General features: G+C 42.3%; 1 protein-coding gene across 2 annotated transcripts in view; it reads left to right on the top strand.

Moving 5' to 3' along the window:
- The window catches only part of DSCAM (DS cell adhesion molecule), a 471,096-nt gene that overhangs the window by 393,482 nt on the left and 53,860 nt on the right, over positions 1–23,754 (top strand). The window contains exons 21-25 of one of the 2 annotated variants that reach the window (XM_036381451.2): positions 10,838–10,991; positions 18,584–18,701; positions 19,511–19,674; positions 22,482–22,580; positions 23,138–23,326. In XM_036381451.2, the coding sequence (XP_036237344.1) occupies positions 10,838–10,991; positions 18,584–18,701; positions 19,511–19,674; positions 22,482–22,580; positions 23,138–23,326 (724 nt within the window). Of the gene's footprint in view, positions 1–10,837; positions 10,992–18,583; positions 18,702–19,506; positions 19,675–22,481; positions 22,581–23,137; positions 23,327–23,754 lie in introns of those variants that run through there. The other variant, XM_036381468.2, reaches the window with a different exon arrangement.

Below are 23,754 nucleotides of genomic sequence, written 5' to 3'. Positions count from 1 at the left end.
GGCAAGCAAGGATCCAATTTCACACTGTTTAATTGTTGTGTCTATAGTAATCTACAGGCATAATTAGGCAAAACTTTCTCTTTTTTATTCTGAAAATGTAGGAAAAAAACCTACAGAAATATGAGACTTCATGGATCCTCCATTCTTCAAATATAGGAAACAGAATGTGGCAGAATTTAAGTTAGAAAAATTATCCTTTGTGCTAACTCACAGGCTATGTTCTTGCTTCTCCCCACTTCCTACCATGTCCATGTCCAACTTTTGGTAGGATCTGACTTCTTAGCCACCTGTAAAGGTCCCGTGGTGGCCAGATTCCTTCTAAGAGTGATGATTCCCATTGCACCAGCAGGATGCTCGTGGCACTCCTCCCGCCCAGGTCTCAGGGAAGTTCTGCCACTGCTGTCCCACCCTGGCAGGGGGATTTTCCCCCATGGTGGCACCCACAGGGAGCACAGTTTGAATCCTAGCACAGAAATTAGGCTGGTTCAGTTCCTGCTGAATTTATCTCCTTCCTCAGGAGGCTGCTTGAGCTGTACATGTGCACTGCCTGGGCTTTTCAAGTGCAACAGAAAAGGAGATTTGGGGGTTTTCTGAAGAAAAAAAAGACAAAAAAACCTCCCTAAAAACAACCACCGACCTCTTGTTGCATTCAGGTCAGTACAATGCTTAAGGAAGAATCAATGGGATTAGATTAAATAAAATTTAGATGTCAGAAAGTGTCTGGAAAAGGTGGCTGTGACACACAGGTTAGCCAGCCTGGGAAACTTTGATCTCAGAACAGGTAAAAAGGATCTCCTAAAGAAGCAGGAGAGTGCTGAGGGCAGGAGAAGGAAGATTAAGGATCAGGATTTCTTGATACAGGAAAGGATGAGAAAGTGCCTATGCACAAGGACAGGGAATTTTTGATATGGGAAATTCTGATCAGCTGGAGAAAAGTATTACCATGAGATCCTGGTCAAATATTGAAGCTGGGGCCCAGATTGTGGCATCTCCACATGTGGAAATCTTCAAGACTTCACTAGACCTGTCCTTGAGCAACTGGATGCAATTAAACTTGCTTTGGGAAGGGGGTTGGACTGGGTGACCTCCAGAGGAACCTTCCAACCTCAATTTTATTATAACAAGGACGTTTAATACTGGAAAAGTTGCTCAAAATCTGTATACAACAAGGGAAACCAGACAGTGGTAGAGTTAATGTGCAACCCTTGGAGGAAAAGAGACACATTAAATTGATACCAAGATGTCTCATAATTTAAAAGTCTCCTATAAAACTTGTATGATATTTTAGGCCACTGGCAGGACTCTTTGTCTTTTCCATCTCAGCACTTTCTATGCACAGTCTCCCAAACAAATTCTGCTTTTAGCTCTCACTATCAGGAAATCAGAGAGTGGGAGTGAGGTCACCTTATTTCACATCTTAACAGAGTGAGAGTTCCACATGAGTGGAGGAAAGACAAGAAACTTACTGTGTCCTGAAAAGGAAAATCACTGAGAAAGGAGAATGGTCTCCATTTATTATCCTTTTATAGTGCACTCCTACTTACATGACTCCTTTCCATTAATCTCCAGGCTTTCTATGGAGGAAGCATAGAGTGATGCACAAATTAATGACCTGCTTTGCTGGAAACAGCAGGAAAATCCTGTTTAATGTGTTTGCTGCTATTAGTGAGTGACCCACCAGCAGATCAGCAAAACCCAAACAGCAACAGCAACCATAATGAGCACACTTTCCTAATCAACAAATCAAAATAGACTTTGATATGTGTATTTCTGATTGGGGATGCCATACTCTTTATTGACACCCAAATGATTTTGCTGGTCTGTATTTTCTCCGCTCATTACCTTACTTCCTAGCACAAGGACCCAGAGATTGGCAAATATGACAGAAATTTGTAAAGCATACAGGTATATATTTAAAACTCTAGATTTCGTATAAAAAGAACCAGTTTATTCTCTGGTCTTTAATTCTGACAGTAGTTTTGAAATGTTGGTTAATGAAACTGCTGCTTACCCGTGGGATTCTGCTGGGAGATGATTTGTCTCTCAAACCCACCTTTGACTGAGGTCTCAAAGGACCAGAAGCCTGAGGACTGGAAGGAGAAGAAATTCCAGAAGTGTTGAATGAGATGAATGGAGTGAGAATATTCCTGCAAAGATCCCAGATGAAGCTGTGATGCTAAACTGGATTATCTGGATGAGGAACCATGGCACAAAGCAGACCCCAGTGCTGAAATAGAGGCAATGGTTAGGAATTATCTCATAGTGCAAACCCTACAGTCAACCCCAGGTACCTGAGTTGGAAAGAGTCTTTGAAAACTGTGATCTACATTTCTGGGCTTCTCCAAAGGGCGTAGAAAGATCCAAAAGCTGAAAGCCCTGCAAAGATTCATGTTGGCCTGGAAATATTTCTGTGAAACAGTTCTATTTGTAATAGGTGGTAGATGAAGAGGTGCAAAGCAGTGATGGAGAAGAGAGGAATGATCTTATATTTGGCCAAAGCCCAAGTCAAAACTTGAGAACCCAAGTGAAGTTACGTGAAAACATGATCAGTACTGGAAACTTACCAACATCTGAGGCAGACAAATACTGATCCTTTTGATTTGCTTATTTTACTGTGAGAAACATATTCTTAAGCCTGTTAAACTTCTAGATTTGTTTCATTCTTTTGCTTTTATTTAAACCCACTAAGGGAAAATATATGATATTATTTAACCAGCATACAGAGGAGTCTCTAGGGTTGCTGTGTGGAAGAGGAGAGTAATTGCTGCTCTTGGTCTGTAATTCACAGACTCTAAGTGGTATTTAATTAATCTGACTTCAGTCACCTTGAATAGAGTCACAAATACTTATTCTGGGGTCATCAAGGATTTCCTTTCATTAAGGGAAGAAGCTCGATGTCTGTAATAAACTGGATAAATCTCCTTCTGAAAATTTCCCTTCTCTTTGCTTAGTCTTGAGAAAGTATACATGCTTATCTTAAACCAGCAACATAAACTAGATGTGGAAGTATATACAATTATCTTAACCTAGATCTTAAAACAATCAGCTGTCATAAATTCCCATCATCCAGGTGTTTTCCACTCAATTCTTTCAGGCAGACACAAGTTTTGTCTTGATTTTGCATAGGATGTGTCTAAATTCCAGCTTTGGGTTTGCATCACACTTTCTGATCCTCATTTCCTCTCCAGATTAAAGACTTGGATAAAAGAAAACTTTGGAAAATAGAGTTGATGCCGTTATAAGGCAGAAATTATTCGTTGTTAAATCCTGAAGAACTTTCAGTGATTAGAATGATGCTGAAGGTTTCTTGGAAAAAAGGGAGAAGTAGCTGGCAGAAGTTGGCTAAGTGGATAAAGTTACTGTTGAACAGAAGTTTATCTAGAGTCAGCAGATTCTGTAAGGTTGAATTTTAAATATATGTTCATTGATTTGTGTATTACAAGCAGTGTTTATCACTGTATCTATATTGCACTTTTTACAGTGTGAAGATATTTATGCTTATTAATTCCTCTGTGCTTTATTTAGCATAGAAATAGTGCATAATTTGGGAGTTATTTTAAAACCTTATATTGGACAGTATTTAAAATGTGTCTATTTAATATACCACACGTTCTATTTTTAGCCTTTTTGTCGTTGTTTCACATCTTTGGTGCCAACTCCCAAACACAGTGCATTCATTATTTTAATTGCTTTGTCAACTTTACATTTTTTACCTCTCTTATTTTTGTCAGAGAGCAGACCTCAGGAGGGGATGTGACAGAGTATAAATTGATTCTGAAGATGTGCTGGTTTATATGATTTTTAAAAGGTCTCCTTGTAAAGCCCTACCAAAACAAATTTGATATTGATTTTTTCATAAACCTCCCTTCTTGTCTCACCACCTCGTCTCACACCCAGGGATATCAATACACTCTGACAATCAGTCCTTGGTGTCCTGACCTTCCTGTGGTCGCCAGCCCATGACACCACGGGCTGCTTCCCTCCTCAGGAGGCTCAGGGACTCTCCAGGAGGTGCTCCAAAGGGACAGGCAGGTGGTGGACCCCAAGTGAGCTACCTGGAAGTCCAGACAGTGGGTTTACTTCCAGCTCTGGTACCTGGAAATGAGAATTCAGGAGCAGCTGAGGGAGTTCCAGGTGTTTATCCTGGAGAAAAGGAGGCTCAGGGGGGACTTTCTGGCTCTCCACAACTCCCTGGCGGGAGGGAAGAGCCAGGTGGGGGTCAGGCTCTGCTCTGAGGACAAGAGGGAAGTGACCTCAAACTGTACCAGGAAAGGTTCAGGTTGGATATCAGGAAGAATTTTGTCATGGAAGGGGTGCTCAGGCCTTGGCAGGGGCTGCCCAGGGAGCTTTGCAGTGCCCAGCCCTGCAGGTGTCCCCTGCAGGTGGCACTGAGTGCTCTGGGCTGGGGACAAGGTGCCCATGGGGCACAGCTGGCACTGCATAGGCTGGCAGGGCTTTTCCAGCCTTAGGGATTCTGGGATTCTTTGGATTAGCAGGATTTTCCTGCCAGTGGGAAGGCAGGGAGCTGCCTCTGATCTTCCCAAAATTTCATCTGAAACTTTCTAACATTTTAATTCCACAAGTAAGGTGGAAAAAAAATAAAGTTACAATGTTAGATGGCAGCTGCATTCACTTTTGTGCACAGCCTCTGTTTCCAACAGTTACCTTCAGTAATGCTGAGTGAAAAACAGATGCCACCTTTCAAATCATGAGCCAACACCTGAACAGAAACCATTGTTAGACCAAAGAGGAAGCCAAGAGCCTTACTGGAAACCATGGTCCAGGTTCAGTGGTTATTTGGAGCTTTGTGAGTCTGTCCATCTGTGAAAGGAAGGCAAAAGCCAGGAGTCCTCGAGAAAAGTACAATTTGTGACCTCAGGCAGACTTTCACATCTTTAGGGAGTTCACTGAGAGGCCACAGCAGTGCTCTGTCTGTTCTTCTCAGGGATGCAGAGCTTGAAGTTCATTCTCTATAAATACAGACATTGATTTTTTTATTACCCCACTTCGCTTCCAGGTAGAAACAACTTGGTGCAGCTCCCAGTACTGGATAACTTGTGAGTCCAGGAGACTCTAAAATGTGATTTTTAGAATAAAACATCTCAATACTCTCTGCCCCTGGAGTTCTGTGTGGAGTTTTTGGCCTCTCACATCGCAAAAGGACCTTGAAGTGGTGGAGTGTGTCCTGGGAAGGGTCTGGAAAACAAATCTTAGGAGCAGCAGCTGAGGGCACTGGGGTTCTTCAGTCTGGAGAAAAGAAGGTTCAGGAGGGACCTCATTGTTCTCTACAACTCCCTGAAAGGAGGTTTTAGCAAGGGTCGGTCTGTTCTGCCATGTCCAGAGTAAAAAGATGAGCAGAAATGGCCTAAAGTTGCACTTGAGGAGGTTCAGATTGGATATTGGAAATGGAAATTTCACTGAAAGAGTGGTCAGGCCTTGAAGTGATCTACCCAGGGAGGTTTGGAGTTACAGTGTTAGATGGCAGCTGCATTCAGTTTTGTGAACAGCTTCTGTTTCCAACAGTTGCCTTCAATAATGCTGAGTGAAAAACAGATGCCACCTTTCAAAACATGAGCCAACACCTGAACAGAAACCATTGTTAGACCAAAGTGGCAGCCAAGACACACACTGGAGACCATGGTCCAGGATCAGTGGTTATTTGGAGCTTTGTGAGTCTGTCCATCTGTGAAAGGAAGGCCAAAGCCAACAGTCCTCAAGAAAAGCACAATTTGTGACCTCAGGCAGACTTCCAAATCTTTAGAGAGTTCACTGTCTGTGGGAGTGCTCAGGAGGATCTGGATGTGGCCCTTGGGGACAGGGTTTGGGGTGGCGCTGGTGCTGCTGGGTGATGGTGGGACTTGAAGTTCTCCTCCAGCCTCGATGATTCTGTGGTTTCCAGGAGCAGCAATGCCTGAGGAAGGGAAAGGCAGACACTTCTGTGATGGAGCTGTACAAAAAGATGGAGATCATTGTGGTTTTCACGCAGAATTGAAGACTTACTTTAATTATTAACGAGGCTCAGTGCCTCTTCTAGGCCTCGTCTGTAGCAGTGATGAAACAGGGCCCAAGGAGCAGCCCCTGGCCCCAGCAGGATGTGATGGTGACTGATGTCAGCCTGCACTGCTTATCATGAGCCCCTCCAAAGCAGAATTGTTTTGAAAAGAGCTATTGAGAGCACCACAAAACTGAGTTAAAATCAGAGTGGATCACTGGGATGGAGTGCTCCACTCACTGCCTGGCTCTCTCCCATCTAGCAGTGGAGCTGAGCCCAGAGGAGGGATGTTTGCTGAGAGAGACCCAGCTATGCAAACACCATTTCACTGATTTAACTCAGGCCAGATGGAACAAACTCAGTGCTGTTCTGTGGGAGGCTGCAAAAAAATCCAGTGGCTCCTTGTTGTGGGCAGGAGGGAGCAGCCTCAGTGTCTCTCCTGAGCCCTCTCTGCTCAGTGGCTCCATTACTGACCTGGCTAATGAAATAGAGAGGCTGCCTATTAAATTAGCAGGGAATACCAGGCTGAGAGGGATTGCATGTACACAGAAGACAGAAGCACAATTCAGGCAGGTCTTGATGAACTGGGAAATTGGTCTGGAAAAAAATTGGATAAAATTTAGCAAGAAAATGGGTACCCTGAATAACCAACTGCAAAAGTACTGTGTAGAGAGCAATTCTGTTGATTCTTTGGAAGAGGATTTTGAGGTTATTGTGCCTCCCAAGATGAACGTTAACAGCCTTTATAACCCTGTCCTGAAAAGCCAAATGAGAATCCCTGGAATTGTTGAGTGCAGGTTTGGAAACAGTGAGAAAGCTATGGACCATCTTTAGACAGTCTGAAGGATAACAGAAGATATTATTAGAGAAACTGATTGAGAAAATGGGATTTCTGGACAATGTTGAAAGCACCAGAGTTATTTAGTTGTAAAAAGATAAGGGTACTGGTGGGGAAAGGAATGATAAAACTTCATGTAGATTAAAGACTGGTGCAAAGATCAAGGTAATAATCTATTCTTCATGTTCCTAATGGACTAGAAAAGAAGCTATGGGTTGAAACTGCAGCAGGAAACTCAAGCTAGATTAAAAAAACCCTATTTCTAATCATGAGATTAGTCAAGCAGTGGAATAGATTGTGCAGCCTAGGGAATTGCAAAATCTCCTTTTATTGTAAGTCTTCAAAATCAGGTTGGGGAAACATCTGTTTGAAATTGTGCAGACACAGATGAACCTGGTTTGAAGAAGAAAGATAGACTCAGGTGATCTCTCAGAGTCCTTTCAGCTCTATTTTTAGATGATGCCATATTTTCTACCTAAAATTTGGAGTGCAAACACACACCCCACTCTGGGTAGTATATATAATTTATATTTATATTTATATTTATATTTATATTTATATTTATATTTATATTTATATTTATATTTATATTTATATTTATATTTATGGTTATGTTTAATTTTCAGCATGAGGCAGCCAATACACAGGTAACCAACTTGTATATGCTCTTACTTCACAACACACACCACAAGCTTGGGCTGTCTCTTCCTTTTCACTCATGTCCTTAAAGTCTCTATATGGCTTTCCCAGTTCACTTCCAGGTTTCCTGCAACTTGCAGAGAACAGAGATAGAGAATTGTAGCTCACTTATCTAATCAGAAGTTGTGTGGAACCAGCTGTAAGCAAGGTGCAGGCTACCTTTCACTAAATAACCTTCCAGCCCACAGTAAATACTACCTCTTGCCTTAACTCCTTGTTTGGGAAACTCCCTAACTGCTTGGAAAACTGTTAGAAATGTATTTTTTTTCTATAGCACTCTTCTGAATTTTTCCCAGCTTGTATTAAGAACGGGCAATTAAAAATAGAAGGCAGAGGGATCAGAGTTTATGCACATTACCTATTAAATTGTGCTTTAAAGGAGTCAGAAGGGCCAGGAGATGGCATGCTGCTTCAAAGTGTACCAAGAAATGCACACCAATAGGGCTCAAGTTGCAGAGGAAAGTGATGTTTCCTGCACCAGCTCATCCTCAGCATCTCCTGCCATTGCCTGGTTGGGGAAGTACATTGACTGCATCCTGATAAAGGACTCTGATTTCATTTTATTCTTCACAGCCCTTGCTGGCTTTCAGAGACTGATCTCTGTCTCTCCTTCTTAGACAGTGAGCTAAAGGCAGAAGAAAAATTAACCCATCATCTATAAGCTGAAGAAAAATAGCAATTAGGGAAAAAAATCCCTTGAGCAAGCATGTTCCTGCTTCTAAGATTGAACAGCAGTTTATGTTTTATACTGGCACATGCACAGGCCAATATGTGACAAGGTGACATTCCTTTAAATATTTCTTATTTCAATTGTTTAATCTTCTCTTTGCTGACAAAGCTGCCTTTTTTTATTCTTGTGTAATCAAAGTCTCTGGCATGTTAGGCTAATTGAAATGACAGGCAAAAGTTTAAAGAAAATCGATTCTTTGTCACTGAAGCATCCCCAAGTGTTTAAAAGGGAATGTGAGCTGAGGAAAAACAAGATGTGTGTTAACTAGTTAGAAACCAAAATCTTTTGCTATAGCAGCTTGTTTGAGGAAAATGAGAGTGGTTAATTTAGTGAAGATGCATTTACCAGATTCAATTAATAAATGAATTCTGAGAGTAATTAACTTTACATTTAAAATTGCCACAGATACAAATGGATGAATGATGCTGGGAGAAAGGAAGAAACTGAAAACAAAGCATTTAAAAGCTTTAGAGCAGAAAATCCTGCTGTTTGTCCATCTTTGGAGCTCCAGTGAGAAAGAGCTGATGGTTGCTGGAATGAAAGTTCGCCCTGAGGAGTTCTGTGATGTTTAGCTGTTCCTAAGTGCTGTACCCCTGTCCCATGTCAGTAGGTGGTTTAGGAGGAACCTGTGCTAGGTAACTGCATTAATGAGTGGAGCCTAAGTGCCAGAGACAGCCTGGCCTGTTTGACTTTCAAATTAACTGTAGGAAATGCTGCCTCATGAATATTAAATTTCAGCTTCCTCTGCCATGATCAATACATTAATTTTTATGTATGACCTCACAAAGATCCAGCCTGTCGAGCAATGGGCATTTGTCCAATATTCTTGTGTAAATGTCAAGGCAGATGGTTCTCAAAAGCTGCTGCAATATTTCATGTAATAATAAAGGTGTCTGGCTGCATTGACCTCTTCATATCAGAAGTGGGAACCCAGGCAAACTCTGGCTAAATAGGACAAACCAATTTGGCATTTTGGCAAGCAAAGGGGCAATGAGTTTGGCTAGAAAATATGGCAGGTTCCCCCTCTGGGCTTGTTCAGAGCCTTGGGAACTTTGCTGGAGCAAGCCAGTCTTCCCAGGAAAACCACTGTCCATGGAAGGAACAAAATGTGTTCCTGTAGAAGCCTTGGCATGGTCCCTGAAGGGAGTTGAGGTGCCTGGCTTAGAGACAGATGTCTTCACTCTGGATTTCAAATGTGAGAGGAAATGAACTCCCCTCTTCCCCAGGCTGTAGGGGAGGCCAGCTCAAGAGCAGAGAAGTGCAGTGACCCATTCAGCAGCTGGAGCTGTCTGCCAGTTCACATGGAGAGGTGTTTAATGGTATCTCAGAAACATCTCTTATTTATTTGGAGTTCACTTTGAAGGACTACATATTCCAATGTTTTCAGGTCAATGTACCTTTTGAAATGCTAATCAGGTGGAATTGGACTTTACCACAAGCAGATATTTGTATATCAAAGAGATTCCTTGCACACTTTGTCAATCTGAACCAAGTTTAGATTACATTGATGCATTATTTTTAATGCTGATTCCTGCTAAAATCTTCTTTTCTACGTCATTAACCCTCTAATTATTTTAGCCTAGTGTTAGTTAGCCGTTTCCAGGCTCAGCACTGCACAGGGAAGTGAGTATTATTCATCCCAATGCTTCATTACCCCTCTATTTTTACGTGCAGGCATCACAAAGCCTGTGTCAGAAATAAAAGTGGCAATACTAAGCACTGTAAAACTGTTCAGAGCTGAGATTTCCCTCCTCACACTTCCTAAGCAGGATGTGCTGAGGCTCTCCAAGCCCCCAGAGGCATCTCTGTGTTCCTCCACACCTTGCCCTGCACAGGTTGCTGCAGGCAGGATGCAGAAGCTCTCATGGACGAGCAGGGACTGCAGAGCAGCTGGTTGGCTCTGCTGCAGCCCTTGGGCCCAGGCACTTGAGTGACAGAGGAGACACTGAGCTGGCATTTCTTCCAGCACTTGTCCTTCCCTGCTAATGCAGCCAACTGGCTGAGATGACCTTCAGCTGGGAGTCTCTGAATGGAAGTAATTTCGTGATTAAACAAAACTAGACTTGGGGGAAGTTTGAACAGTCTGCTACAGAGCGCGGTTTTATTCCTTGGTTTGCTCCACTGCTGAAGGGATAAGCCATCAAAACCCAGGAATAAAGAACATCAAAGGTTCTAGGTGACAGAAATAGTAAACTCCAGATTTCACAGCAGATGCAGCACTGAATCCTCCATTGGGAAAGTTTTGTGTCGAGCTAAATCAGTTTGTCACAACTACGGATGGTAAAATTTAGCCATATTTATCCACTTCCATTGTTTATCCAACCCTGTAAAAATGAATGGCACATAAAAGTCCTAATCTGAATAAAACCAATCTGTAAACAAGGCACAGGCACAAATTCACTGAATATGAATGGATTGCAACAAGTTACTGTGTCTGCTCTGTTTATTGCCATCTGCCATCTGTTTGGAGCAATCGATACCCATCCGCAGAGCCCTGAAGTAACAGGCTTTGTAGCACTCACATGTTCTCCAAATACTGCTTATTTTAGCCTGGAAACATTTGTCTCTCCCACCACAGGTGATCAGCGAGTTTGAAGCCTCTCCCGACTCATTTTCCTACAGAATCCCCAACCTGAGCCGGAACCGCCAGTACAGCGTGTGGGTGGTGGCCGTGACGGCTGCGGGGAGAGGCAACAGCAGCGAGATCATCACCGTGGAGCCACTGGCCAAAGGTACAGGGACAGCTGCCCAGAGCCAGCCAGGCTTCTGCTGCCTAATTACTGCTGCTAATTACTGCCAGAATTGGCTCCTGTGGCCTCGCTGAGGGTGGGATTTGTCAGGAGCTACCTCGCGAAAGGCGAGGTGACGACTCGCGGGTAACTGCTCCAGGTTTTGCTGGAGTCAGCAGAGAGGGGATGACGTGCTCCTCCAGGGGGTAACTCATCCAGCCTGCCTTAGAAGGGAATAGATTGCTTTTTGGAGCCATTTTTATCTTCACTTGTTGGGAATAGATTGCTTCTTTGGAGCCATTTTTATCTTCACTTGTTGGGTGCAGGGGGTTTGCAGATGATGCCTCTCCCCCTCTGAATATATTTCTTTTCCTTGCTGTACAAGGTAACTTCTTTATCTTTCCTTTCCTTAGTAATATCTCTTGTGTACTCCACAAGTACCATCTTCTGTATAAAATGGTCTGATTAACATATCTAAACACTGAACAATTGTTCTCTACTTGCATTAGCTTTGAAGTTTGCTGCTTCTATTTCAGATATGATGAAAGGATAATGTGCCTGAAATCTTGAATATTTATTTCCAGCTGTATTAGTTGTTCTATTAAAAGATATTGCTGGGGCCTGTGAATTCTGCCTTTTGAGAAGTGATGCTTGCAGCATTAGAGCACCTTGGCTTGGAAATGGAGGCCTAACATTTTGAACAGCAAAGTGAGAAGAGTCCCATCCCACACAAACTCAACATGGGGTCTTCAAATTGATTTTTTTTTACTACTCAACTTGGTACCATTACAGCCTGTGCCAGGATGGGCAGAGAAATGCACAAATCCCCAGAGCTGCAAAATCAGATACATTTAATTGGCTTTACAGTTTTACAAGCCTGCTAATTCTTCACTTGGGTGTTTAATGATGTAAAGATGTAAAATAAAGTGTCTAGTGCATTATGATGACAGGTTCTTTCTGAAAAGGCCTTGCTGAACTTCAGCCTAGTGCCACCAACATGAAAGCACTTTTCTGCATGGAAGAGCAAACTCCATCACCATGGGAAATCTCCCTGTTCCTACCTGTCTAGCTGGCAGATCACCATTTTAATGCTGGTAGATTAACATCAGAGCTCTTACCCTGGGCTGCATCAAAAGCAGTTTAAGCCCAGGGTTGAGGGAGGTGATTCTGTCCCTGTGCCCTACTCAGGTGATTTCCCACCTGCAGAGCTGCCCCAGGCCTGGCCCAGCCCAGGGAGGAGCTGGAGCTGCTGCAGAGAGCCCAGAGGAGGCTCCAGGATGAGCAGAGGGATGGAGCAGCTCTGCTGGGAGGAAAGGCTGGCACAGCTGGGATTGTTCACCTGCACAGGAGAAGCTTTGGGCTGAGCTCAGGGTGGCCTTGCAGGGCCTGGAGGAGCCCCAGGAAAGCTGGAGAGAGACAATTTCCAGGGCATGCAGGGACAGCACCCAGGAATGGCCCCAAACAGAAAGACTGTAGGGTTAGGTGGGATATTGGGGAAAAAATTCTGCCCTAGGAGGGTGGGCAGGTGCTGGGATGGAATTCCCAGAGCAGCTGTGGCTGCCCCTGGATCCCTGGCAGTGCCCAAGGCCAGGTTGGACACTGGGGCTGGAGCAGCCTGGGACAGTGGCCCATGGCAGGGGGTTGGAACTGGGTGATCTTGAACCTTCCTTCCAACCCAACCCTTCTATAATTCTATGATTATGGTGGATGGTGTTGCTGATTTTGGAGGTTACTCTTTGAACACATGACAGTTTCCCAGTGTGGAGAAGCTGCAGACAGAATTCTTCAAATCTGAAAAATCTGGAGCTTTTCCATTGTGGCAGAAGTGCACCCTGCATTGTGGATATCAAAGCTGAGATCCTAAAAGGGGGATGAGGAGTGTAAAGGACAGCAGTGAAGGAAGATCATGAATGATCAACTCAGAAAAAAAAGGCAAAGGTTTCAGAGTGTTCCTCCTTTGCTGTCACCTGTGTGTATCAATGTGTGGTGATGAAAAGAAAAAAGCAAACAAAAACAAGCATAAAAATAGATGCTCAAATAAGAGCAATAATTATTAGACATGGTGCAATACTAATAGACTGAGGCTGCAGGCAAACCCTGCACAAAATGCACTAGAACTTCTCTTCTGCCATGCCCTATGCATTTTAAAAAGAGGGAAGTGTTCAAAGATTAACACAGATCAATTCAGGCTTTGCAGGCACCAATATTCATGACCTCAAGTTATGAGGAATTGCAGTGTGCAATTGCTCTCTGTTTGCCAAAAATTGAGAAGTTGCAACTTGACCCACATGGACTTAAACTGATCCAGCTTACCAGAATTAATTCTGCTCTTCTGAAGATTATATAACATAATCCATGATGACAAATAAGTCATGGAACTTAAAAATAACTTTTATGAAAAGGCAAGATGACTTAAAAGAAAAAATAATTAATTACTTCAATATAGACAGGTCAATCTGAAGAAGACTTTATTTCAAAGGACAGTAGAATGCATCCAGTCAACCTTAGAGTTTGTAGTGATGCTCCAATATAAAGTCTGCATTAGATGATGCTCAGGAAAAGCCTCTTACATGCACTTAGGACTGTAAAAGTAATGAATAATCCATTTGTGGAGGGTTTGATGGGCACTAGGAATACTGATAGATAGCAATTTTATGAACTTTGGATGTAGCTAGGTTAGAAATTTTTGTATCACATACAAAATTTCCTTTATGAGTGCATCACAGGGCTTTTTACGGAGCTGGGAGAAATTGGTGATCAGTGCTGAGGGCAGTGGCTGCACAATGAGGAAGGATGGGCAGAGCTCAAAGCCTCAAAGACCTTTTCCACCCCCCTCTACATCTGTAGCAAACAGCACATCCTGGGGTTAGAAGCAGCTAAAGCCTGATTTTGCCAAAGTTCCCAATGCAAAACCGTCCTGTGGGCCATTATTTTGTAGTTGTTTGCTTCCTTTTTTTGCTCCTCTTACTGCACAGTAACTGTCCAAGTAATGATACCGTCATGACAGCTAATAAGAGTTAACTTAGAATTGAATTATGTCAACTTAATTATAACCCCTTTAAGAACTCCTTTGAGAACAATGAGAATGTCTAGATAGGGGTTTGATGTGAAATGGATAGTCCAATTTAAATGAAAGCTTAATTCAAGTTAACATTTCTTTCTTTCTTTAGTGTCTTCATTTCTCAGAACAGATTGTTATTCTCTGTAATTAACTGACAGAAATAATAAAAAAAATCCCCAACAAACAGAAAATAATCATGGCAATGAAAGTTCAGCCTCCACGTAAGCAAGCTCTGCTCCTGCCCCTCAAATTACTCTTCACTGATGACCTGAAAGAAGTGGGTTTAGCCTTTCAAGTATACTCAGAAGACAAAAAACCTTGCATGCACTTGTCCCTCTGATTTACTGACCATGAGTGATGGGGAATGGCATTTGCTGCCAGTGTGACAATAACAGATCCAGACCCCTGGCAATCTCATCCTCTGGGGACAACTCTCCGACTTTTGAGTTTCCCCTGGTTTTCTGAACTACCTGAGCATGAATTTTGAACAGATTCCCCCCCTAGTCTGCGTTGCTTTGTGTGTTTAATGTTTTTAAGTAACATTTACTTATGTAAATGTGGGGTTCACATGACAGTACACACTGCTCTGTTTCTTTGATCATACTGGAGTACAGGGGATGTTGGAAACAGAGAACCATGGAATGGGTTGGTTGGAAGGACCCTTAAAAAGCATCCAGTTCCACACCTTCCAGGACACCTCCCACTGTCCCAGGCTGCTCCAGCCCCAGTGTCCAGCCTGGCCTTGGGCACTGCCAGGGATCCAGGGGCAGCCACAGCTGTGCCAGGGCCTGCCCACCTTCTTCTGTGAGAAAGTAAATGAAAGAATCTCCTGACCCAGGGTATTCACTGGTGGAGCTTTTATTTTTTTTATTTTTTTTGAAGCTGAACTGCAGTGAAATGTCATAGCTCTTGTTCAGTTTCCTTCTGAAGTTCACCTTTAAACCACAGTTGCGTCCTCTAGAGGAAGAAACCCACGTGTGTTACATCCTCCTACAAAGAATTTCTGCCCATTTCTATTTCTGTGGCAGTAAATGCAGGTTAGAGGATTTGTAATTTAAACAAGCAAACATGCAGAAAACTGCATTATCATAAGAGAGTGCACTGTTCTGTGAAGGAACCTCTTTATCTTCAATTAATAATTGGGTGGTTTGTAAAAATAATAGGAACAGACACAGCCCTAATCCAGTGCCATGCCATCAGATGTAAGGCTAGAGGGAGGTGTGTAGGCATGTGGGTAGCTTTGATAACAAGAGTAAACCCTGCAGCTTACCCATATGATTCCAAAAATACCCATGGCTCAAAAGAAAGAGGTCTGTGAGATCCCAGCCTTTCTTACCTCATGAATGCCTGCTAGAATTTCAAACCTATTGCTCTGAGGTGGATTTCACTTGACATTTATTTTGTTTCTAGTTTTCTTTGTGCACCTTTTAGCAGTCTCAGGACATCATTTGAAGTTCAGCTATAAAGAAAATTAGGTCTTGAAAAATTTCCTGCTGTTTTACCATTTCTTTTAAAAGCACTAAGTACATGGAAGGAATGAGAAAATCCATAGAAAGCTGCGGATGCTTTCACAGAAATAGTGCACTGTGCTTTTCTGATGATTTTCTGAGTCATGGTCTATCATCTTATCAGTGGCTTAGGCTCCTGTGAGATTTATGTTCCTTCCACCCATCTCAGTAAAATGAGGGATACAGGATATTGAAAACCAGGAGCTATAACTTTAATGTTGCACTTTCAACATCTGATCTCCAGCCTATGACTTCTTAAGGAAGAATTCACATTGAAATTAGTATTAAAAACAAAGGGATAACACAAAAATTTTGCTGACAGTGGTGCCATGTCATGCTGAAGGCTTCAGCAGGATTCCTGTGTTCCACATGTTTTGTCCTGCAGGAACTGGCAACAGTTGGGAGTAGCTGGATGTTTCAAGAAACACTGGAAATGTGGGAAGGCCACGGAGAAAATGATTAATAGTCAGTTTTAAATGAGTTTTCAGACTTCATGTTGCAGAGGGAACTTTGCACAGGACAGGAATCTGAGCAGTCCAGATGCTCACAGATGTTTGGTAGATGGAGATGACAGCATCTCCTGCTGCTGCTCAGAGATGGCATGAGAGCCACGAGGCACCTCCTGCAGCAAAACCTGGCACCACTGAAGACAAATGTGACTTCTAACACCAACTTCAGCAGAGTCAGCATTGCACTCTGTGTCTCTGGCTGCTCTGAGCATTTTTCTGTTTGAGTTACTTTGGTTAATTAGCCTGTAGTGTGATGGGTTTACCCAGGCTGGGTGCCAGACACCCACCAGAGCTTCTCTATCACTCTCCTCTGCAGCTGGACAGGGGGGGGAAATATAACAAAAGTTGACGAGTTGAGATGAGGACAGACAGAGACCACTCAAAAAATACCATCACAGGCAAAACAAACTGAAATTGGAGATACTGAGTTTACTACCAACAAAATCAGAGCACGATAACGGGAAGAAAAATAAATCTTAAAAATACCTTCCCCATACCCCTCCCTCCTTCCCAGCTCTATCTCCTCCTCTCCAGCAGCCCAGGATGATGGGTGTAGGGGTCACAAGCAGCTCATCATGTCTGCTGGACATGGGGGAAGCTTCTGGCGAGCTGTGACCTCCCCACTACCAAAACCTGGCCATACAAACCCAACAGAGATGGCCTCTGGGAGGACAGCCCTGTGCAAGTCTTTGCTAGAAAATGTGTTCTTAGGATATCTAGGTTATCTAGAAAATGTTATCTTAGGAGTGCCCAGGTGGAAACCCAACCTGATCCATGAGAGTTTCCGACTGCCCAGTGTCAGACCTTCCCAGGGCAGCACAAACCATGGCTCTGTCCTGAAAGGGTTAAACTCTGCAAGGAGATCTGCAGGGATCTCCAGCTGCTGCTCAGCCAGGACAGGACATGTTAGGAAAGTAGTGCTGGCCAATTACCCAACCCTCACTTTGTCTGTTACCTTCAACTTGTGTTTTAGTTAAAATTTTGACCAGAGGGAAAATAAAAAACTCTTGATTAAAAAAAAAAAAAAAAAAACCAAAAAAAACCTCTTGAGAATCTCGGCCTTCAACAGTGCATGAAGAGAACACAGGCAACACAGTCCAAATTGATTGTATAATCTGTGAAATCTTTTCTTTTTGTGAATATCTCAAGTCCCATTGCAGCCTACTCAAGTAATTTTGCTTAATTTTTCAAGGCCTGTTCTTTTATGCATGAATCTTTTTCCAGATTAACTGTCCCAGTTATATTTGATGCTGGGTCTCATTTTCATGTTTTCCTAATTGGTGCAAAATGGATTATTAAGTATAAGTTCTGATCTGTGTGCACGATTGAAGTAGATCAGGACTAAAAATACAGTATTTTGTCTATCTGCATTCAGTGTGTGCTTTTAAAATATATAATTTAGAGGCCAACAGAAAGTGTATTTCTGTCAAGGGTCATTCTTGAGGAATAACAATTGAAGTTCTAACATAATCTATAAACTGAAAATACACAAGTGATATTTTGTATACATATATTTAGGTGATCTGAGAGCTGTTAAAAACTGATTTTAGTTTGTTCACATTTGTGGATTTTGGATAGATTCTACATATCAGTATAGATCTACATATCAATATCAATATTTTGATATTGAGCAAACTAAACCTTCATGTATATTAGTGATATACATGAAGGTTTAGTTTGCTCAATATCAAAATTGTTGTAAAAGAGATGTATCAATAATTTAGTTTTTATGAGACACCTGTCTACTGTGGACAATTCTTGCTGGAAGTGTTGAGAGAAGCATCCCCTGGACATAATTTTTATCCATAATTTCTACTCCAAAATATATAAAAATTAGTAAAGATGATAAATAACTAGGTTTGCTCTCTTTCTCTACAAAGACTCTTCAATCCCATGCCTCATCTCTCTTTTAGTTACTTGTCTTCCAGATTCTGAAACTGATATTTTGCTTGAATAAATAATATTACAAGTTACAAGGAATTAGCACCCTAAAAATATCATTTTTAGATTGGTTTGGCTTTCCCTCTTTAATTGTGGGTGTCTCTATTTCCCTTCCAAGGGCTGTATGAATGGACACTGTGGTGGTGCTCCCAGGGGTCCCAGGACGAGGGAAGAGATGAGAATCTTGACTCCATGTTTCAGAAGGCTGATTTATTATTTTATGATATATATCATATTAAAAGAAAATGATATATTAAAACTATACTAAAATAATAATAGAAAGGATTTCATCAGAAGGCTAGCAAGGAATAGAAAGAAATGGAATGATAATGAAATCTTGTGACTGACCAGAGTCTGAGCCAGCTGGACTGTGATTGGCCATTAATGAGAAACAACCACATGAGACCAATCCAAGATGCACCTGTTGCATTCCACAGCAGCAGATAACCATTGGTTACATTTTGTTTCTGAGGCCTCTCAGCTTCTCAGGAGGAAAAATCCTAAGGAAAGGGATTTTCATACAATGTGTCCGTGACAGAAAACCTCCCTTCAGTCTCCCTTGCTGTCTCCCTCCAGCTCCTGCCAGGATCCTGACGTTCAGCGGGACGGTGACAACCCCCTGGATGAAGGACATTGTCCTCCCCTGCAAAGCTGTGGGGGACCCTGCTCCAACAGTCAAGTGGATGAAGGATAGGTAACCAGCAACTAAATGTGCAGCTCAGATAAATCCCATTTCCTTAAAACCCCGAGGGTTGTGGGGAGGCTGATCCTGGGTCGCTGGCAGGAAGGAGAGGGACTCTTGGTGGTGATTTACACTTGGTCCCAGTAGATGAGAAATTTAGAAATTTCTGTGGTGATTACAGGGCATCAAAGGGAGAAAAAAATAATGAAGAAGGGCTAAAGGTAAACATTCAAAATGTAAAACTTAGGAGTGTTTTTGTTTTATCCTCAGGCAGGCAGGAAGGTTTTATTCTGAGAGAGCAAAGTGCCTGATACAGTGATTTGTGCTGAGGTGGGCAGTAAATGTCTTGCACATATTTAATTTTCCATTATTCTGTTCTCAGCTTTAGTTTCACAGTCTGACAGAGCCACTTTGGAAACACACATGGACAATAATTTTCATCCAAGCATTGTGTAAGCAGGGAAACTACAGTGCTATGAAACCATCTTGTGCATTGATATAAATACCTATGATTTCATAAGGATGAACTTCATAGCCAGGAACTGCCTATACCCTCATTTCAGCATTTTTAGGAAATAACAAGTTAAAGAAGGAGTGAATTTCTGTCTTCACTACACTGGGTCCAGGAAAAGTGCATTTTTAAGCAAATTATAGATATTTCCCAACAGCAAATACTCATGGCTGCCTTATTGAAGGGACACACCTCACCCCACACCTTTTCCTCTCTTTCCACCCTTAGCTGCTTCAAAAAATGAAATCCACTTGTGATGAATTTTGATTGTAACTTCTTTAATGTATGCACTTTGTTTCCTGTGAGGCAGTAACGGGACACCCAGTCTAGTGATGATTGATGGGCGAAGGAGCATCTTCAGCAATGGCAGCTTTGTCATCAGGACTGTGAAGGCAGAAGACTCTGGCTACTACAGCTGTGTGGCCAGCAACAACTGGGGCTCAGATGAAATCATTTTGAATTTGCAGGTACAAGGTAAGGCTGTTGGATCCACCTCAGAATCGTTACCGTGGGTTTAAAGGTGTGTCTGTTTGAAATGCAAAATATTCGTATTGGTGTGTATTAGTGCAAATCTAATTCTTCCAAATTCATACATAAGTCATTCTGATTCAGCCATGGGAATTTTATGATCTAGAAAATGGTGCTTTAGATGAAACAATTTACACACCCAGTTAAGTCTCTATGTGAGTTTTTGTAAGATTGACAACGGTGTGTTTGCATTCGGTTATCTTCTAGTTCTTCACACAGAAGGTATCAGCTTCTGCCTTCTCCTTACAAATATCACATGTATCATTTTCATATTACAAAATTCAGAAAGACATGAAGGCCTTTAATTTAGCTCCGGAAAAGCTATCAGCAGAAATTTGCCTCTGTACTGAGACCTTGCACAAAAACTTCATTATGCAGGCAGAGAATTTTATTATGAGGTGAATATGAGGAAGCATTGGAAATGAAACATCAGTTAATGCATTTCTCCAGCTACATTTTATATTCATGTTGAAAAGCACAAAGTGCATCCAGGATGGTGTTGATATGTACAAAAGCAGGGATAATATATGAATATAAACTAAGTGTAAAGTGAAGCAGAACCTGTGTATTCACATACCAAGAATTCCCTGTGCAGATTTCCTTGCTCACATGCACTAAAGCAGATCCTAAAATGCTTCAATTTACTGCAAATTTTTGTACTAGAGGGTACAAAAATCACTCTCCTGGATGGGAAATTCAAGCTTCAAGTGCAAACACATGAGAGCATAGAGAGGTTGTTTCCACTGCAGTCCCCCTCTCTCCCTGCCTAAACCATTCCACTAAGCCTTGGAGCAAACCTCACGGCAGATATTGGCATGTATCAGCTTCCCTACAATCGAACAGAAGCTAAAGATGCTCTTCTGTGATGTTTGAAGCATGACCACAACAGGAAGTAGGGAGAGAAAACACCATCAAATGGAAACCCTACATTTATATTTCACTAAGTACTTCTGTAATTGCATATGTTTGCTGTTATTGAACTGCAGCAACTAAAAGCAAATCAATATTACTTCCCTAAGGGACAGACAAAGAATGGCTTTTAATATGTGGGACCACCATTTTTTGTAGATAGGGTGAAGCTGTGATGAAAGCTTTTGCAATAAATCTTTCCCAGTGTAGTGTGTGCACTCTCTCCCCATGGAATCAGCCAAGTCACTCAGAATAACAGAACAAATCCATCTCACAAAGGGAATTTTCCTTTAGAGTATAAACTGTCTCTTTTGTTTTCTTCAGCCCTGTTTGGCCCCGTGAGGGCAAAAAAAAAATCAACTTCTCTTTGAAGTAATCCATAGCTGGAAAGCAGCAGACTCTGCCTTACATCAGCACCCATTATTCTGCAATGAACATGAATGCAGTGGGGAGCTTTCCCTGGAGTTTCACTCTGCAGGAAGAGCTGTCCCTTAATCACAGGCAAAGCAGGCAATGTTCTCTGGCAGCAGAATGCTGGACACAGCAGAGCATTCTGGACTTCTGTCCTGCCTGCTCATGGGACTGTGTCAGGACAAGGGCAGCTCCTGCCAGCACGGGTCACTGATACCACCACTCTTTTCTGTCCCCTGCCAGGGGAGCTGTGGCCATCCTGTTGTCTCTTCTCCCCAGATTTCCATCCCATTTTTGCTGCTGTTTCTTGATCCTTTGCAAGCATGGACACTGTCTATACCTCACTCCTTATTCTTGAAGCAGCAAAGCTCAATTTTCTCCACTTTTCTGACAGCAGAACGTTCCCAGTCCGTTTCCAGTCCCAGCTCCCTGTGTCAATTCCTAGTCCCAGTTTGCCCTATCCAGTGCAACTTGTTGGGATGTGGCAGGGCTCCTTCTCTGCCCTCTAATGCTGGAAGAAATTCCTCCAGTAAGGATGGTGAGGGCTGGCACGGGGTGCCCAGAGAAGTTGTGGGTGCCCTGGATCTCTGGAGGTGTCCAAGGCCAGGTTGGGCAGGGCTTGGACCAGTCTGGTCTAGTGGAAGGTGTCCCTGCCCTTGTCAGTGGCCTGGAATGAGATGCTCTTTAAGATCTTTTCCAACCCAAACCATTCCATGATTTTCCTCCAAAGGAAGCTGGGAACTGGGAAGTGGATGAGAGTTTAAAACCCTGTTTCATTCCTGCACTCAGTCAGCGGCTGGTCCTTGGAACCCTGATCTTCCTTCCCTCATAATGTTTATGGGGAGCAGCAGAGCTGAAGTGCTTCCAGTCTGCTGACAGGGTTGGGAATTCTTTATACCAAAAGCCTCAGTGGTTTGGAAAAGGGCTGGATCTGCCTCCAGTCACAAATCTATCTAGGATATCTGATTAACTCTCACATTTGCACTGGCAGAAGCCCTTGATTTGCACCTTTTTTTAATTTTTGCCATAATAGCCTGCACACACAGAAATGAGTGGGGCATCATTTGCAACAGCACATGTTTCCTGTCACTAAAATTTTATCTTCTCCCCAAAAGAGATAGCAAAAACCATGAAAATTAATGACTGGGGAGCTCATGTGCCATTGAGGTCTAACAGGACAGATGCAAAAAAATTCAGAGAAAAACAAAGGTTAGGAATTGAAAGACAAAATTGTGCATAAAATTAAATAAAAAAATGAGAGCTTGTCTGTTCTCATCTTAACCAAGGATGTCAGCTAAACAGACACTTTGACAGAAATCATTTGCATTTTTTGCAACTCAAAGCAGCTATTTGATAAATGACTCTTAGAAGTGATTAACATCGTGTCAAACCATTTGATTGCATTTTCTATTTTTAACTATTTTCCCATGTAGTTCCACCAGACCAGCCAAGACTCACTGTATCCAAAACTACATCTTCCTCTATCACTCTTTCCTGGATACCTGGAGACAATGGGGGCAGTTCTATCCGAGGTAATGTAATTCAAGTTAATTGCTGCTTCTTACTAAATTATCATATGTTGATAGGATTAGTATAAAATTATGAATGGCTCCAAAAAAAAAAAGAAAAGAAAAGAAAAACAACCAGTCTGTATTGCTGTCAACCCTTAATGTGCACTATCATGGTGATAACAGCTTTCAGTAAATTGCAGTTTGTCTTTGTGGTGGTTTATTCACACATTTAATCACTTTCTCCTCAGCTGTTATGACAGTTGCTCTATCTGATTTTCCAAATGTGTAATCTCTAACCACTCATTTTGGATGGTGCAGGTTCATCATCTGGTTGTTGCTGATTGAAGGGTCCTTAGAAATATCCATCCTTTTTTTTCCCCCTTGAAGACATCATAAAAAATGGTATTTAAGCTGTTGTCAGGGGGAGCAAAATGCATTGCCTGGTATCTTTCAGTCAGGAGAGAGCTGTATCTTTCCCTGCACATGGGAATTTTTTCAGTTTTATTAGGTCATTAAAATGCCTCCTTGGGTTACCTGAAGGATTTGTGATACCATTGCCATCCACGCTTTTCCTCCAGGTTATATCCTGCAGTACTCAGAGGATAACAGTGAGCAGTGGGGCAGTTTCCCCATCAGCCCCAGTGAGAGATCCTACAGGCTGGAAACCCTGAAATGTGGCACCTGGTACAAGTTCACCCTGACTGCCCAGAACGGGGTGGGGCCGGGGCGCATCAGCGAGATCATCGAGGCCAAGACGCTCGGCAAAGGTGCGTTGGTTCTGTGAATGCTGGGCACCAACGAGGGAAGGGGTGATGAGGAGGACTTCATCCTGTCAGAAGGCCAATTTATTACTTTATTACACTATTTTATATTAAAGAATATTATACTAAACTAAAGAATACAGAAAAGATACTGAATGCTAAAAAGACAATAATGAATACTCGTGACTCTCTCCAGAGTCCCGACACAGCTTGGTCCCAATTGGCCTATGAGTCAAAACAACTCACAGCAGAATCCAATCAGAAGGCTAATTTATTATTTTATGGTACTATATTATATTAAAGAATACTATACTATACTATACTAAAGAATACAGAAAACATACTTACTGAATGCTAAAAAGATAATAATGAATACTCGTGACTCTCTCCAGAGTCCCAACACAGCTTGGCCCCAATTGGCCAAAGAGTGAAAA

This window comes from Molothrus ater, chromosome 2 (genome assembly GCF_012460135.2).
Source record: "Molothrus ater isolate BHLD 08-10-18 breed brown headed cowbird chromosome 2, BPBGC_Mater_1.1, whole genome shotgun sequence".
NCBI lineage: Eukaryota > Metazoa > Chordata > Aves > Passeriformes > Icteridae > Molothrus > Molothrus ater.
The sequence above is the reverse complement of the archived record's forward strand: the minus strand, read 5'-3'. Positions and strand labels throughout refer to the sequence as shown.